General features: G+C 51.0%; 1 protein-coding gene across 7 annotated transcripts; it reads right to left on the bottom strand.

Annotated features, from left to right (window-relative positions):
* Positions 1-282: 282 nt before the first annotated feature.
* On the bottom strand, positions 283-14243 carry HSPBP1 (HSPA (Hsp70) binding protein 1; the record flags this gene model as incomplete). Of its 7 annotated transcripts, none has more annotated exons than XM_082676133.1 (8): positions 283-504; positions 4155-4266; positions 4736-4832; positions 4925-5080; positions 8912-9136; positions 10859-11063; positions 13197-13403; positions 14202-14243. In XM_082676133.1, 7 exons carry the CDS (start codon positions 13398-13400, stop codon positions 430-432), a joined length of 1074 nt encoding a protein of 357 aa, XP_082532259.1. In that variant the 3' UTR covers positions 283-429. The 7 variants fall into 7 exon arrangements, with proteins under 7 accessions (XP_082532259.1, XP_082532257.1, XP_082532256.1 ...); XM_082676131.1 differs by lacking the exon at positions 14202-14243 and adding an exon at positions 13958-14157 and having other exon boundaries at positions 13197-13491; XM_082676130.1 differs by lacking the exon at positions 14202-14243 and adding an exon at positions 13958-14157 and having other exon boundaries at positions 13197-13488.
* Positions 14244-17489: the final 3246 nt, after the last annotated feature.

Here is a 17489-nt window from a genome sequence, read left to right as displayed (position 1 = left end):
GCCAGGAGGATGAAAGAAGACAATGGCTCTGGACTTTAGATAGCAACACTTTTATTATTCCCAGGTTCCGCCCGCTGCTGTTCCCTCCATGGCTCCCCATGTCCCCTAAGATCGTGCCCCTCCTCCCCAACCAAGGCACTCTCCAGGGGAGGTGACAAAGGTGGCAGTGAAGGAGGTGGTGAAGGAGAAACACCTTTACTGGAAGACCAGTGTAGACACGAGAAGGGAGAATGGAGTGAAGGTGCACGAGAGGTGGGGTCCAAGGAGCCAGTGCCTTTTTCAGCGCCCCTTCTGAGGGCTGAGAAGAGACGGGCTGACACGCCCCGGCACCATCAAGGCCCTGCTCTCCTTTGGGAGAGGGCCTCGTGGGTGAGGGGGAGTCAGGAGGCCTGGGGTTCCCACAAAGAGAGGGAGAGAAGCCACCGGGTTTCACCGATCCATGCTGTCGTCCGTCGGGGTGGAGAAACAGGTCTGTAGCAACTTTTCGCAGAACTCCAGCTCCTCCTGGATTGGGGTGTGAAATTGGGAGCCCTGAGTGCAGAGGCCACCCCTTGCCTTCACCAGCTTTGCCTGCAGAAACGGCTCCTCTTCCCTCCCACCCACCACCCCAGAAGCTTCCTGTCTCACCCCACTGGTCTGTCCTCACATCAGCCCCCGCCAGCTTGTCCTAACTCCCAGAAATGACCAACCTCGATTAATCCCTACTTAAAATCCCTTCCATGGATACAAACTCCAGAGACCAAGAAAGAAGCACTGATAGATTGGACCACATAAACATAAAAGGTATCTGCATAGCAGAAAGATGCCAGAAACAAAAGTGAAAGAAAAACAACAATTTGAGGTGAAAAATATTTGCAACTCATCACAAACGTCTAACATACTTAATACTTCAAGAGCTTTAATGGGGGCTTCCCTGGTGACGCAGTGGTTAAGAATCTGCCTGCCAACGCAGGGGATACGGGTTCGAGCCCTGGTCCGGGAAGATCCCACATACCACGGAGCAACTAAGCCCGTGCACCACAACTACTGAGACTGCGCTCTAGAGCCCGTGAGCCACAACTACTGAAGCCCGCGTGCCACAGCTACTGAAGCCTGCACGCCTAGAGCTGGTGCTCTGCAACAAGAGAAGCCACCGCAATGAGGAGCCCGCGCACTGCAACGAAGAGTAGCCCCCGCTCGCCACAACTAGAGAAAGCCCGCAGGCAGCAACGAAGACCCAATGCAGCAATCAATCAATCAATCAAATTTTTTTTAAAAAATAAAGCTTTAATAAATCAGTTGCAAAACCACCACCCATTAGATAAATGGGCAAAGGATATGAATGAGTAGTTCACAAAAAAAGGAAAAAGATGCCCAACTTCACTCACGGGAGAAATGCAAACATAAACTGGACTGGAATACTGCTTTTCACCAATAAGCTTGAAGAAAGGTCAAATGGCTTGAGGAAAAGCTTGAAGAAAGGTCAAATGTCTTGAGGCACCCTATCCTGGCCAGGATGTGGGAAAGTTGAGTACCCTCATGGCTGCAGTGTCGACTGGTTCAACTTCTATGGAGAACAACCTGGCAACAGCTAAGGACATGGCGCTTAAACCCTGTAACTTCATCTTTAACCTACCTTAACCCAGCCTTTCCCTTTCTAGAAATTGTTCTATAGACATACTCCTAAAGTTACATGTGTAAAAGGTTATTCTTTTAGCAGAGTTGATAGTAGTGAAAGAGTGGAAACAAACTCCAAGAGGATAGAGCCATAGGCACCGACAGGAAACACACTCGTGGATATGTTATGAAAGGGAATATGGCAAGAGCAGAACAGTGGTCAGAATAGGCTGAGTTTACACAAAATGAAGAGAGGAAGAGGAAAAGAACTGATAAGTACATTTCCTTGTATGTGCACAGACTATCTTAGGAAGGCCACAGGAAGAACTGGGTGGATAGGAATAGGGGTAGGAGGGAGACTTTTCACTGTTTATCCTCTCATGCATCTTGAATTTTGAACCACATGACTGTGGGGCCTATTCAAAAAGCACCAATGTAATTTAATTTAACCCTACACAGGGCCCACAAAAATACCTACAAAAGAGGACTGGCTAAATCATGATGTAATCACTTCAGAGAATACTATGCAATTATAATATTGAATTACACTGAAATTAAAGCACACCTCTATTTACATATCTGGAAAGAGTTCTAAGACAGACACATAGGGGAGAAAGAAGGCCATGTGAAAACAGAGGCAGAAATCGGAGTGACGGATGTATCCATAAGCCAAGGAACGTCAAGGACTGCCAGCAACTACTAGAAGCTGGAAGAGGCAAGGGAAGATTCTTCCCTAGAACCTTCAGAGGGAGCACGGTCTTGCTGACACCTTGACTTCAGACTTCTGTTCCCCAGAACTGTGAAACAATACATTTCTGTGTTAAGCCACCCAGTGTGTGGTACTCTGTTACAGCAGCTCTAGGAAACAAATGCACCACCTTACCTAAAATATCACAGCCCACCATTCTCTAACCCCTCACTGGTTTAATTTTTCCTCACTGTAGTTCTAACTTCCTCGTGTCATATTATACACGACAGTATATGTTAAATTATATAGATTACGTATTACACGTGTGTGTATAGATAGATATGTATCTGTAAATATGTATTTGTGTGTGCGTTTGTCTACATTTTTATCTGTTACCCCATGAGCCCCATGAGAACCAAGGCTGTATCCCTTTGCTCCAAATCTCCAGTGCTCAGGTTGGGACCTGGCACATGGGTGACCTGCCCCTGATGGAAAAATGAAGGTTTCCACAGCTGTATACGTATGTAAAACTTCTCACATTGCACACTTTCAATATAGGTAAATTATACCTCAATAAAGCTGTTAAAATTTGTTTTGAAAACAAAAAACAAGGCATGTTGGCCGGTTCACACGAGGCTTCCCTCACCGGGTTGGTCTCACGGTCTGGTACCAGGATCTGGCACACCAGAGGCTCAGGGGACAAACACATGGATGCATCAAGCAAGGATGGCTAAAACCACAGGCCGGACGAGGGCCGGGGCTGCCCCTGCCCCCCATGGGCACAAATCTCCACGGGTTCCCGTGACGAGGTCAGGGGGCGAGCCCCTGGGGGCGGGCACTGTGCCTCTCCCAGTCACCCCCGCTCCTCACACCCAGTGCCCAGCACCCTTCTGTAAACACCTGATGGTGTCCACAGAGGAATGATCTCAGCACAATGGAAGTCCCAAGAAGCTGGCACGTTTGCTGTGTCCAGCTTTGCTGAAGCACCAGCGTCTGGGCGGTACTATAACGGCTGGATAAATTACTTAAGTAAAGTTAACTAAATCACTTAATCCTTTAAATAATTAAATAACTACTGAATATGTAATTAGTTGTTCTTTATCACTTATTTGTTACTTATCTATTTAAATACCTGAGTTGTTACTTATCACTTGTTACTCAATATCTATATAATTAATATCTAATGAGTTATCACTTATTTGTTACTTATCTATTTAACTATTTAGTGAGTTATTTATTGCTTGTTATTTATCACTTGTTACCCTTTATCTAATTAAATAGCTAATGAGTTGTTATTTATCACATATTAGTTACTTACCTATTTAATCAAATATTTAATTTGTTGCTATTTATCATTTACTTATTTATCAATCTAAAAATACTTAAATATTTGAATGATATGATGTAAACAACAATATTAAATAATTTGGATAATAATTAGATGAGTTTGGGGGAATTCCCTGGCGGTCCAGTGGTTAGGACCCAATGCTTCCACTGCAGGGGTTACAGGTTCTATCCCCACTTGGGGAACTAAGATCCCACAAGCTGTGAGTCATGGCCAAAAAAAAAAAAAAAAAAATTAAATGAATTCGTTAACTCTTTAACTCTCAAAACCCCGAGCTTCTGGTTCTCCGTGCAATCCCCCTGGTGTTAACACAGCACGAGTCACATGGCGGGGGGGGGGGGGGGGGGGGGGGCAATAAATGTTTGCTGAATGATGACTAGAGAAACACATGAATTGCAAAGAGGATGTAAACAAAAGCGTGGGCGAAGAGACCACAGAGATCCAGAAGGCAGGCACCAGGCTGGCCCCTCCCACAAAACGGCCGGGTCCCCTGGGCCAGCGCCCCGCCCCCCCCATCAGCAGTACCTGGTACTCCTCGTGCTGCTGCAGCAGCTGGCACCGGTGCCGCAGAAGCTCCTCCAGGCCCAGCTCGGGCTCCCGGCACTCCCGCACACCCTGGGGGAAGTCCGTCACCAAGCTGCGGGGACAGGAGAGCAGCCCTTGGGACTCGCTCTGCACAGCACCCCGAACCACGGGAGTCTCGGCAAGCTGCTCCCCCACACTGGGCCTCGGTTTCCCCACCTGCAACGTGGACTTGACTCCTGTCCCCGCCCCAGCCCAGGGACTTCGATGAGACTTGTACAAAACAGGGCACACAGCACAGTGCCCGGCCTGGAGCTGACTCCACACGTGAGAGCTGCTGCCTGCTTGTCCAGCTGCTCCGTTCCCTCGTGTTTTAAGACTCTAATCTGCTTGTACTTTGTGCGGGGGATGGGGGAGTATGAGTGTGAGAAAGACCCTCCCCCTCCTCCCCAGGCTGCTGCGGCAGCCCCCAAAGGTGAGAAAACTGAGGCTCAGGGAGGGCCAGCGCCGTGGTTCCTGCTCCCCTCTGACCCTAAACCCTTCAGCCCCCACGGGGGGGCCGGTCCTTTTGGGCCCCAGCGCACCTGCACAGGGCTCCAAGCACGTGCTCATGGAAGGGGCTGTGTTCTGTCCGGACGAGGGCCACCAGCTGCTGGACCATGCCCATGGAGCACAGGGTCCCTGCAGAAGGGCAACGGGGTCAGAGGGGCAGTCCCTTCCCCTGTGCACTCCCCGCTAGGAACCATCCCAGCTCCCTGCCCTGGCCACCCCACCTTTGTGTTCAGGGTGGCCCACCAGCAGGTTCTGCAGCAGGAACGCCGACTTGACCTTGAGCTTTTGCACCTGCTGCTGCATGGCCCGCATCAACACAGAGAAGCCGTCCAGGCGGAGGAACTGCAGCAGCCCAGCCTCCTGCTCCCGGACCAGGCCTGGGGAGGGGGGAAGGCGGGGCCTTGAGGTGACAGTCACCACTGCCACCATTATCGTCCCCATTATCTCACCATCACCATCATCACCACCATCATTACTGTCATCACCCACCACCATCACCACCAATATCATCATTACCATCATCACCACTACCATCACCACCATCAACACCACACTCATCACCATGACCACCACCATCCCCAATAATCACCATCAGTATCATCACCATTATCACCGCTGCCATCATCACCCACCATCATCATTACCATCACCACCATCATCACCAGTATCATCATCATTACCATCATTACCACTACCATCACCACCATAAACACCACAATCATTACCATCAAGACCATCACCCTCATCACCATCACCAATATCACCATCAGTATCATCACCTCACCGTCACCACCATCATCACCCACCACCATCACCATGATCATCATCACCCACCATCATCATCACCATCATCACCAATATATCATCATTACCATCATTACCACTACCATCACCACCATAAACACCACAATCATCACCATCAAGACCATCACCTTTATCACTATCATCATCACCAATATCGTCATCAGTATCATCACCATCCTCATCATCGATTTCTACGGGTCCGTGCTTCGCAAGCATTACTTTAAGTATTTTTAATTTAGGGACTTCCCTGGTGGTACAGTGGTTAAGAATCCGTCTGCCAACGCAGGGGACACGGGTTTGAGCCCTGGTCCAGGAAGATCCCACATGCCACGGAGCAACTAAGCCCATGCACCACAACTACTGAGCCTGCGCTCTAGAGCCCGCAACACAACTACTGAGCCCGTGTGCCACAACTACTGAAGCCCGCGCGCCTAGAGCCCGTGCTCCACAACAAGAGAAGCCCGCGCACCGCAACGAAGAGTAGCCCCCGCTCGCCACAACTAGAGAAAGCCCGCGTGCAGCAACGAAGACCCAAGGCAGCCAAAAATAAATAAATAAATTTATTTTTTTTAAAAAAGAGCAGAGTACTTTAAAAAAATATATTTTTAATTGAGATATAATTCCACAGTCTGTACAATTTACCTTTCTAAAGTATACAATTCAGTGGTTTTTAGTATATTCACAAGGTTGGCTTACCATAACTATCTAACTCCAGAATATTTTCATCACTCCCAAGAGAAGCCCCATACCAGTTAGCAGTCCCTCCCCCCAACTGGCAACCACTAATCCGCTTTCCACATCTATGAATTTGCCTCTTCTGGACATTTCACATAAATGGAATCAAACACTATGTGGTCTTCTGTGGTTGGCTTCTTTCACTCAGCATGTTTTCTAGGCTCGTCCAGGTTACAGCATGAATCAATATTTCATTCCTTTTAATGGTTGAATAGTATCCCATTGTATGAATAAGCCACGTTTTTTTTAATCCATCCATCCATTGGTGGGAACATTATCTCTTTTTAATCCTCAAAACCACCCTAGGAGGTGAGTGCTCTAGGAATCCCATTTTACTGATGAGGAAACTAAGACCCAGAGAGCCAGACTACTTCGTGAGGGTGACAGGCACCCTGGAAGGCCTCCGAGTATGACAGAACCAGCCTGAGGGGTGCACCTCCAAGGAGGCGCCGACTTGCGCAGGGTCTAGGCCAGGATAGATGGGAGCCCCCAGAAACCCGTGGCCAGTAAATCCCTGACACGTGGCAAGTGCCACTGAGGACCTGAGTTGTTAATCTCATTTGAGTTTAATTTATTTCAGTTTAGGGTAAAAAAGTGAAGCAGTGGTACAGCATGTTCCCATTAAGCACAACTTCGTCCCCTCACTAGAACTACACTCCATACTGACCGCTAAAAATACAGCCTGAGGTGAGATGTGCTTTATATGTAGGATGTACACCGGGTTTCAAAGATGTAGAGTGAAAAAAAAAGATGTAAAATATCTCATTAATACTCCACATAATGATGGGCCGAAATGATAATAATTTGGATATATGGGGTTAGATAAAACATTACTCAATTTAAAAAATAAAAAAAAGGACAGGCGGATGGTGAGGGGAAGACATGACAACCCTCCACGTCCGCTCTGCCTTCACGATGGATCCAGGAGCAACCACTTCCCTTCACTCCAGGGCCTCTCCACTGGGCACAGCTGACATGCGGGTACAGGCCATTCTGTGTCATGGGGGCCGCCCTGTGCACTGGAGGGTGTTGAGCGGCAGCCCTGGCCTGAGCCCACTAGCTGCCAGTGGCCTGGAGATGCATCTCCCTGGGGGCGCCCCCACCCACCTCCTCCGCAGCTCTCACACACTCCTCCACCTGACCTTCTCTTGGTCTGCGGCCAGAGGGTGAACCTCTGTGAGCCTCCACGCACCGGGCCGCAGGAGCAGTCAGGAGACCGACCAAGCAAAGGGCTCGTGGCACCAGGGCTGGCCTGTCCTAACCACTTTCCAAATGGTAGCCACCACACGATGGCATACCCTGCAGCCAAACCCACCCCCCAAAAAAGAAGACAGATGCCACGGAATTGTACACTTGGAAATAGTTATGTGCATTTTACATCAATTTTTAAAAATATAAAAGGCCTCGGGCTTCCCTGGTGGCGCAGTGGTTAAGAATCCGCCTGCCAATGCAGGAGACACGGGTTCGCGCTCTGGTCCGGGAAGATCCCACATGCTGCGGAGCAACTAAGTCCGTGCGCCACAGCTACTGAGCCTGCGCTCTAGAGCCTGCGAGCCACATCTACTGAAGCCTGAGCGCCTAGAGCCTGTGCTCTGCAACAAGAGAGGCCACCACAATGAGAAGTCTGCGCACCGCAAGGAAGAGTAGCCCCCACTCACTGCAACTAGAGAAAGCCCGTGCACAGCAACAAAGACCCAACGCAGCCAAAAACAAAAATAAATAAAATAAATAAATAAAAATAAAAGGCCTCAGCCGTAAGAAAAAAATGAAATTTTGTCATTTGCAACAACATGGATGGACTTGGAGGTATTACACTCAGTGAAATAAGTCAGAGAGAGAAAGACAAATATGGTATGTTATCACTTATATGTGGAATCTAAAAAATAAAACAAACTACTGAGGGACTTCCCTGGTGGTGCAGTGGTTAAGACTCCACGCTCCCCATTCAGGGGGCCCGGGTTCGATCCCTGGTCAGGGAACTAGATCCCACACGCATGCTGCAACTAAGAGTTCGCATGCCACAACTAAGAAGGCTGCCTGCCACAACTAAGACCCGGCACAACCAACCAAATAAATAAATAAAATATTTTTTAAAAAATAAAATAAAACAAACTATTGAATATAATAAAAAAGAAGCAGACTCACAGATGTAGAGAACAAACTAGTGGTTACCAGTGATGAGAGGGAAGCGGGGAGGGACAAGACAGGGGTGGGTTTTAAGAGGTACCAAAAAAGAGGAAAAAAAAAAGATAAAGGGCATTGAATTGATAGTTCCTGTAGCTCCTACCTGGCATCCTGGATTGCATTCTCTGGGAGAAGCTGACTGCCCAGCTTGAGCTGTGATGACACTCAAGCAGCCCCCGAGAGGACCCCGCCCAAGACAAGGAGTGATCGGGGCCCCAAATGTCAACAGTGCCAAGACTGAGAGCCCTGAGGGGCCTAAAAGCACTCAAGCTGGGCCTCGTCCCGTGTTGTGAGGCTCTGGCTCTCTGACCAGCGGCAGGTGTGGCAAGCTCACCGCTCTGTTCCCAGCACCCAGCAGAGCCCCGGCAGGTACTGGGGATAAACGAACACACAAGGCCCCTCTCTCTCTGCCCCAAAGCAGATCCGGAAGCTGGCACCAGCCCTAGGGACCCGAGCCCCTCCCCGGCAGCCCCCGGGACACTCACAGGAGATGGCGAAGAGGGCCTTGACGCGCACAGCATCGCAGGGGTCCCGATCCAGCAGGCGCAGCAGCTTGCGCAGTGCGCCAAGGCCCAGCACCTGCTCCTGGATGGCTGCCACGTTCTGGCTGCACGTGCCGATGAGCTGCGCCGCCCGCCACCGCAGCCCTGCAGGCCCCGCCTCCAGGTAGCGGCCCACCAGCAGGTGCATGCCGGACAGCTGGCAGAAGTCTGTGTGGAGAGAGGGGAGCAGACAGGCCAGGTGTGATGAGCTGAGCTGTGTCCCCACAGATTTACATTGAAGCCCTAGCCCCCAAGGCCTCAAAATATGTCTCTATCTGGAGACAGGGCTTTAAAGAGATGATTAAAGTGAAACGGTGTCATGGGATGGGGCCCTAATCCAATATGACTGGGGCCCTTATAAAAAAGAGGAGATTAGGACACAGACATGCACAGTGGGATGACCACATGAGGACAGAGCAAGAAGGCCCCCATACACAAGCCAAGGACAGGGGCCTCAGAAGAAATCAACCCTCGGACTTCGAGCCTCCAGAACTGTGAGAGAAGAGCCTTCTGTTGTTTAAGTCCCCAGTCTGTGGTGCTTTGTTACGACAGCCCAACTGGACAAATACACCAGGTGAGGCTGAGGGGAGCCTGCCCCCAAGGGCAGGCTCTCCCCAAGCACCCAACTGGGGGTCTGTCCAAGGCCAGTGTGTCTCAACAATGTCAGCATTTGGAGGGTCAGGGTCCCAGGCTCCAGTCCACTAAATGCCAGTTCTGACCCCCAGTCTTTGTGACAATCAGAACATCCCCCGTGGGAGAACACACCACACCAGACGTCCGCAAACTATAGCCTACCACCTGTTTTCTGTATTGGTGAGCTTGGTGGTTCTTCAAAAAGTTAAATACAGAGTTACCCTGTGACAACTCTTACATATATATCTAAAAGCATCGAAAGCAGAAACTTGAACACATGCTTGTACACCAGTGTTCACAGCAGCATTATTTACTATAACCAAAGGGGGAAGTGACCCAAATGCCCATCAACTGATGAACGCATAAACATGTAGCCCATCCACACACTGGCGTCTCAGTCAGCCACAAAAAGTAATAAAGTTCTGATACAGCTACGACATGGAAGAACCTTGAAAACATCACCTTCAGTGAAGGAATCCAGTCACAAAAGGTGACATATTCTACTATTCCATGTACCTAAAATGTCCAGAACAGACAAATCCACACCACCAACGACCACACCACACCCCTCCAAGTGGAAGTGACCACTCATCCTTCTATTGGCTTCTCGGCATTTAGCATAAAACCCACAGCACCAGCCTTGGCCCGTGAGCCCCTGTATGCCCAGCGTCACTTCCTAGACCTCGCCCCTCACTCACTCTGCTCTGCTGGCTTCACTGCTGTTCCCACACAGGCCAGGCAGGTTCCCACCTCAGGGCCTTTGCACTGGTCATTCCCTCTACCTGGAATGCTTTTTCCAGAGCTAATCCCATGACTCACGCCCTCACTTCAGGTCTCTGATCAAATGCCACTCCTCGGGGAGGCCTTCTCTGACTACCCCATCCAGGACCACCTCCTGTCTCTTACTCTAGGGAGTGGCAATGGACTCCCAGCAGACTAGGGTGACATGGTCAGTCTCAGAGAGCATCAGGGAGGTGGTGGACTGAACCTGGCGCCATCTGCTCCTGATGGCAAGCAGACCAAGCAGGGAGGGACAGGGCAGTCTCACCTGGGGCCTGAGTCAGAGCCGGAATGGAGGGGTGAGGCTGGGAGGCTGGGAGGAGGCTGGTTGTGTGGTCCCTGAGACAAAGGACAAGGGCTGGGCTGCAGCAGGACCCAGGGCTTAGGAGGAGGAGGCAAGAGACAGAAGGGAGACCAGAAGGCAGAAGGGACAGGATCCTGGAGGCTGGAGGCAGGCTGGAGCGGGCCTGGCTGTACCTGCGGCGTTGTCCATGTTCTCGCACAGGTCGGCCAGCAGCTCCAGGGCCCCCTCGCGCTCTTGCTGGTCAGCAGCCAGTTCAGCCTCACCAGCTGAGGGGGTTGTGGGCTGGGACAGCACTCGGAGGCAGTTCTTCATCTGCTCCACCTCTTCCCGCTGGCCCCGGAAGGCAGCTGACATGGCCTCCTGCAGCCACTGGCGCCTCTGGGGGTTGAGGCGGAGCGGGAGGATGGGGGAAAGAAGCAAACCTCATCAATAATCAACTCAGGAACAACAGTCATTAATAATAACAGCCAACATCTGAGAGCTGAGTGTCCTTCAGTCAGCACGTACCTACCGGGCACCTTCTCTACTCAAAGACTCGTCTCTAGACGCTAGATCTATGGAGAGACTGGCTGTGGGGCGTGAGAGGAAAAAGAGGGGTCAGGGACACCTAGGTTTTTGTCCTGAACAACTAGAAGGAGATGGGGAAGACTGCAAGAGAAGCAGCAGTGGAGTGAGAGGAGTAGAGATTAGAGCTCTTTTTTTTTTTTTTTTTTTTTTTTTGCGGTACGCGGGCCTCTCACTGTTGTGGCCTCTCCCGTTGCGGAGCACAGGCTCCGGACACGCCGGCTCAGCGGCCATGTCTCACGGGCCCAGCTGCTCCGCGGCATGTGGGATCTTCCTGGACCGGGGCACAAACTTCTGTCCCCCGCATCAGCAGGCGGACTCTCAACCACTGCGCCACCAGGGAAGCCCTAGAGCTCATTTTTGAACTTGTTAAGTTTGAGGGATCCATGACACACCCAAGGCCAGATATTGAGTACGCTGCCTGAAGTTCAGAGAGGAGGTCCAGCCTTGATCTCAACCTCGAGGATTTCTCAACCTCGACTCTGCTGACACTTTGAGCTGGATTGTTCTGCCGTGGGGGTCGTCCTGTGCACTGTAGGGTATTGAGCAGTATCCCTGGCCTCCACCCACCAGATGCTAACAGCACTGCCCCCACCTCCCACCCCCCCAACCCCACCATGGTTAAAACTGCCCCCCCAGGAGAGCACCACTGGCCTAGAGATATAAATTTAAGAATAATCAGGGCTTCCCTGGTGGCGCAGTGGTTGAGAGTCCGCCTGCCGATACAGGGGACATGGGTTCGTGCCCCGGTCCGGGAAGATCCCACATGCCGCGGAGTGGCTGGGCCCGTGAGCCATGGCCGCTGAGCCTGCGCGTCCGGAGCCTGTGCTCCGCAACGGGAGAGGCCACAGCAGTGAGAGGCCCGCGTACCACATAAAAAAAATAATAAAAAAAATTAAAAGAATCATCAGAGGAAAACGTCAACGTGAGATCACACAGGAAGTGAGGGTAGAAGAGAGAGTCCTGGTGTGCTCCATGGTTAAGAGGCTGGGGAATGAGGATGAACCAACAGAGGAGATGGGGAAGAAGAGCCAGTGAGTGGGATGAAAAGCAGAAAAGCATGTTGTTCCAGATGCCAAATGAAGAAAGAACTCAAGGGGAGGGGGTAGTAATCAAATGCTACTAGTAAGTCAAATAAGATAAGCGCTGAAAACTGGCCGCTGGTTTTTTGGTTTTTGGCCAGGCTCCGTGGTCACTGTCCTGGATAAATTTGGGCAAGATGTTAATCTTTCTGTGCCTGTTGCCTACCTCATGGTCCCAGAGGTTCAATGACATCATGGATGTAACCGAATTAGCACCATATTTTGTATACTGTAATTGTCATCGCCAACTAAACATCATGTATAACAAATATTGCTATTAATCTCCGAAACAACCTTCCATGGTTAAGGATTACTGTTATTCCCACTTCACAGATGAGAAAATGGAGGCACGGAAAAGTGCGACTTGCCCAAGGTCACATAGTCAGCCATCCACAAAGCCTTAAGTCAAATCTAAGCGGTCTGTCCACAGAGCCTGTGTTCTTAATGATAATATCCTGCTGCCTTCAGGAGCACGACCTATGTGCCAGGTTCTGTGTTAAGCCCTACTTCAACTGGAACCTCAGAACTACCCTGTGAAGTACCACTGTTATTCTTATCATCAACATCAACTTGCAACTAAAGAACTCGACGCTCAGAAACATGAAGTGATATACCCAAGGTCACACAGCTGTATGATGCTGAATCCACGACTGTCTGGCTCTGGAGAGCCCTTGCTTTTTCTTTTTAGCATAAGACTCTCTGTCTCCCAGCACAGTGCAGGGATCCAGGGATCTGACCTTCAGTCTACAATAACCCTATCGAGCACAAATACAGTCTACTATGCCTTCACAGCGGGACTCCCGCCCCTCCCCAGATATCTGTCCCCACGTCCCTCACCCCAGCTTCTCGGGTCCCCACCCTTTACCTCCTCACTCATGGGTTCTGGAGGGAGGTCTGGCTCTTCAGAGCCCGCCGTGATGGCCATCTGCAGCAGACCTTGGAGGTTTCGCGGTGGCGGGGGATTGTCGGAGCCGCCCGCGGAGGAGCCGCTGCCCCCTGACGAGCAACCCTGGGAGGCTGGGGGCAGCGCCAGGGGAAGGCGACTGCTCCCGGAGCCTTGGTTCGCCATGGGCTGTTTGCAAAGAAGAATGTGTTGGGGTAGGGTATGGTCCCCGCTGAGGTAGCTCTGGCGTCCTGGCGGGTCGATTCCTGGGGGTCTGCTGATAAGGTGGCGTTTTAGGGAAGCTCCGCGGCCCCGCATGACCCCAAACCACTCTGCCCACACCCCCTTTAACCACAGCCCTCTTTTCTTCTCTCATACCAACAGGACCCTTCCCCGAAGTCACAAGTCCCTCCTTCCTCCCTAGCAACGGGCCCCACCTACTCTCCCTAGCAACCCCCTCCTCCATTTCCACTGCAGTCCTTCCCGTCTCTTAGCAACCCCACTGCCCAGCCTTCAGAGCAACAAGCCCACCCTGTGGTCTTCTTAGCAACAAGTCTCCTCCCTCCTCTCCGAAGAGGGGAGCCTGAGCGGGTCGGACCTCACCTTCCCGGGCCTCGTGTCGCCGCCGCTACTAAAGGCAAACCCGCCCGCACCTGACTCTGCTGGGCGCCGCCATATTGACCGGAAATACTCACGGTCTCGCCCGGAATTTCCCCGCGCAGCCACCCAACTAAGGGCCGTACCTGGGCGTGAGGCTACTTCTCCCGGTTCTTAAGTCCTTCCCACCTGGCGGGATACTTCGCTCGGCCTGGCCCCTCACCTAGGCCACGCCCCCCGCGCTCACGCTCTGGTGTAAGCCCCGCCCCCTGCCCGGATCCCGCCCCTAATGAGCCCCTCCTCCTCATTGCAAGCTCCACCCTGCCCTAGTGTAGGCCCCGCTCCCCGGTCTGGCTCCGCCTTGGTTAGACCCCTTCCACACCCACGCACCCTGTCCCAGTTCTAAACTCTGCCCCTCGCCGCCACTTAAGGCTCCGCCCCTGTTCTAGGCCTTTCGCCCTCTCCCAGCTAAACCCCGCCCCCGTGCCCGTGCACCCGCCGCTCCCCGTTAAGCCCCGCCCTCTTCCTGGCCCCGCCCCACCCCGTGGTTGCCTGTAGCGAGGGTTCCCTCACCCTCGGGGCGTTTTCCCCTGCACCTGGGCCCCGATTCCGTCTTTTACTAGAGCCCTGGGTTCTCAACACTAATACCTGACCCAGGCAGAGTTTGGCCTGTCCCACCGCCTTCTTGGCCTCAATTTCCCCTTTCGTCATAGGAGGCTGCCCGTTACCCCCACCTGCAGCACCTGTGCGGACCTCTCTTATCCTCCAGCGTCTCCCTCGTGGAATCTTCCCTGAGTCCTGCCAGGTGCAAAGGAGGTGATTCTTGAAGCCTGGAAGTAAAATGCGCAGGCAAGGTGGTTTAGGCGGCTCGAGGCCTCCCTGCACCAGATTTGGGGCTCAGGTCCGGGAATGTGCCTGGTCTTTGGAGGTGTTTGCTTTGGGCTGGGCTTAGAGAAATCCTAGTTCTCTCTTCCATAAGAGGCCCTCCCACTCCAGGAAAAGGTTGTACTCAACTTTGGTGGAGCCCACAAGTCGCAGATATATTGAGCACACTGCTCGGTCTGGGATGTGCCGGGTGATCTTTTGGACAGAGATGGGAAGACCAAACATATAAGCCGTGTGTGTGTGTGTGTGTGTGTGTGTGTGTGTGTGTGTAGCACTGAGGAGGATAGCTATCAGACAGGCGTCTGGGCCCCTGGGTACCCTATTGTATCCATTTCCTGTCTCTGCTGTTAACAAATTACCAAAAACTTAAAACAACACAGATTTATAACCTTACAGTTCAGAAGCCCGGAATGGGTCTCACTGAGTTAAAATAGTTAAACTCAAGGTGTCAGCACGGTTGTGTTTCTTCTGGAGGCTCCAGGGGAGAATCTGTTTCCTGGCCTTTTCCAGCATCTAGAGGCTGCCCACTTTCTTTGGATTGTGGCTGCATCATTTTGGCTACTGTTTCTTTCCGTATCCCATCTCCTCCTCTGACTCTGATCCTCATGCCTCTCCCTCATAAGAACTCTTGTGATTACATTTAGGGCCCACCCAAATGACCAGGACAACCTCCCCACCTAAGATTTTCAGTTCAATCACATCTGCAAAGTCCATTTTGCCATGTAGGTGACATATTCACAGGTTCTGAGAATTAGGATGTGAACATCTTTGGGGGCCCGTTGTTCAGCCTAATATACCTATGTACACGTATGTACAAGTCCATCAATCTGTAATACTGTTTACATATATTATTATACATAATGCCATATAATATATACATACATATAACACGTAACTGTATATAACATTACAAATATGAACATATGTTTAATATAATGGTAGCCTAGATGAAAATTCCTCAGGTACCCTCTAAAAGACATAGCTTTGGGCTTCCCTGGTGGCGCAGTGGTTGAGAGTCCGCCTGCCAATGCAGGGGACATGGGTTCGTGCCCCGGTCTGGGAAGATCCCACATGCCGCAGAGCGGCTGGGCCCGTGAGCCATGGCCACTGAGCCTGCGCGTCCGGAGCCTGTGCTCCGCAACGGGAGAGGCCACAACAGTGAGAGGCCCGCGTACCGCAAAAAAAAAAAAAAAAAAAAAGACATAGCTTTTACAATGATCTGTAAGAAGGATGATCATATAATTTTCCATCCACAGCAAGACACTTGAGAGTGAAAACGGACCCTATTAATAATTACAGAATAACAGACATAAACCAGGACATGTGGTCACCCTCCTTTTTTTTTTTTTTGTGGCCACGCGGCTTACAGGATCTTAGTTCCCTGACCAGGGATCGAACCCAGTCCCCAGCAATGAAAGTGCCGAGTTCTAACCACTGAACCACCAGGGAATTCCCTGGTCACCCTGCATCTAAGGTTCTATTTGATCTGCTTCCTCACCTCATTTCCTCTCACTGTTCCCCTCCAGCTACACTGGCTCCTTCAATCTTCCCATAACACACCGGGCACACTCCTGCCACAGGGCCTTTGCACTGCTGTTTCCTCTGCCTGGAAGGCTCCTGGCACTTTATCTACATGGCTCTGACCCTCATTTTTCTTCAGTGTCCCTTCACTGAGGAGGCCTTTCTTGGCACGGTAGTGAAAACCATATAAAGGGACTTCCCTGGTGGTCTGGTGGGTAAGACTCCATGCTCCCAATGCAGGGGGCCCAGGTTCAATCCCTGGTCGGGAAACAAGATTCTGCATGCATGCTGCAACTGAGCCCGCATGCATGCCAGAACTAAGAGTCCACATGCCGCAACAAAGATCCTGCGTGCCGCAACTAAGACCCAGCACAACCTAAATAAATAAATAAATATATTTTTTAAAAAATCATACAGAAAATTACTCAACAAACATTTCCTGTCCCCATTCCCTCCTTTAGTTTCCACTTCATCACTGATCACGACTCTGTAACATACCATATATTTTGTGCTTTTTTTGTTTTCTTTTCTTTGTTTTGTTTTTTGGCTGTGAGGCTTGTGGGATCCTACTTCCCCTAACAGGGATCGAACCTGTGCCCCCTGCAGTGGAAGCACGGAGTCCTAACCACTGGACCACCAGGGACTTCCCAATATACCATATATTTTGATTATCTTGTTTATCTCTGGTCTCATCCACTGCAGTGAGAGCTCCATAGGACAGGGATCTTTGTTGATTTGGTTCCCTGCTGTACCCTCAACACTGGGAACAGTATCTGGCTTAGATTTGGCACTGAGTATAGATTCACAGAATGAAAGTGGTTGACTAGGAGACTTAAGGTTCATGGGTACACTCTATAGGTGATTTGGAAATTAAATGGGTGCCTAACACCTTTGGGTGTCTGATACAGGGGAATCCCGGATCACGTGGCAATCTAGCTGTGCACAGGTCCATGGATGAGCTATAGTGGGACATATGATTATACTGGAGCCCACATGAAGATCTACGGGATCCAATGGTGGGCACAGAGAATAGACAGGGGCCTAAAAAAAACACAGGGACCTCAAGGGGTTCTGGAAGTTTCTCTGTAGGAGGATCGTGGATCCTAAATGGAGGTATGGATCCAAGATGATCCAAAACCCGGCACCCTGGGCTGTGGGTGGATACAGCGTCCTGATGCTAGTGGGGAACGGAGGCCTGGGTGGACAGCTTGGGGGTCTGGGGGAACAGAGATGAGCCTTGGATCAGCAATTCCCCAAATGCTTTCCCTCTCT

This window comes from Grampus griseus (assembly GCF_964374135.1).
Source record: "Grampus griseus genome assembly, chromosome: 19".
NCBI classification, from domain to species: domain Eukaryota; kingdom Metazoa; phylum Chordata; class Mammalia; order Artiodactyla; family Delphinidae; genus Grampus; species Grampus griseus.
The sequence above is the reverse complement of the archived record's forward strand: the minus strand, read 5'-3'. Positions and strand labels throughout refer to the sequence as shown.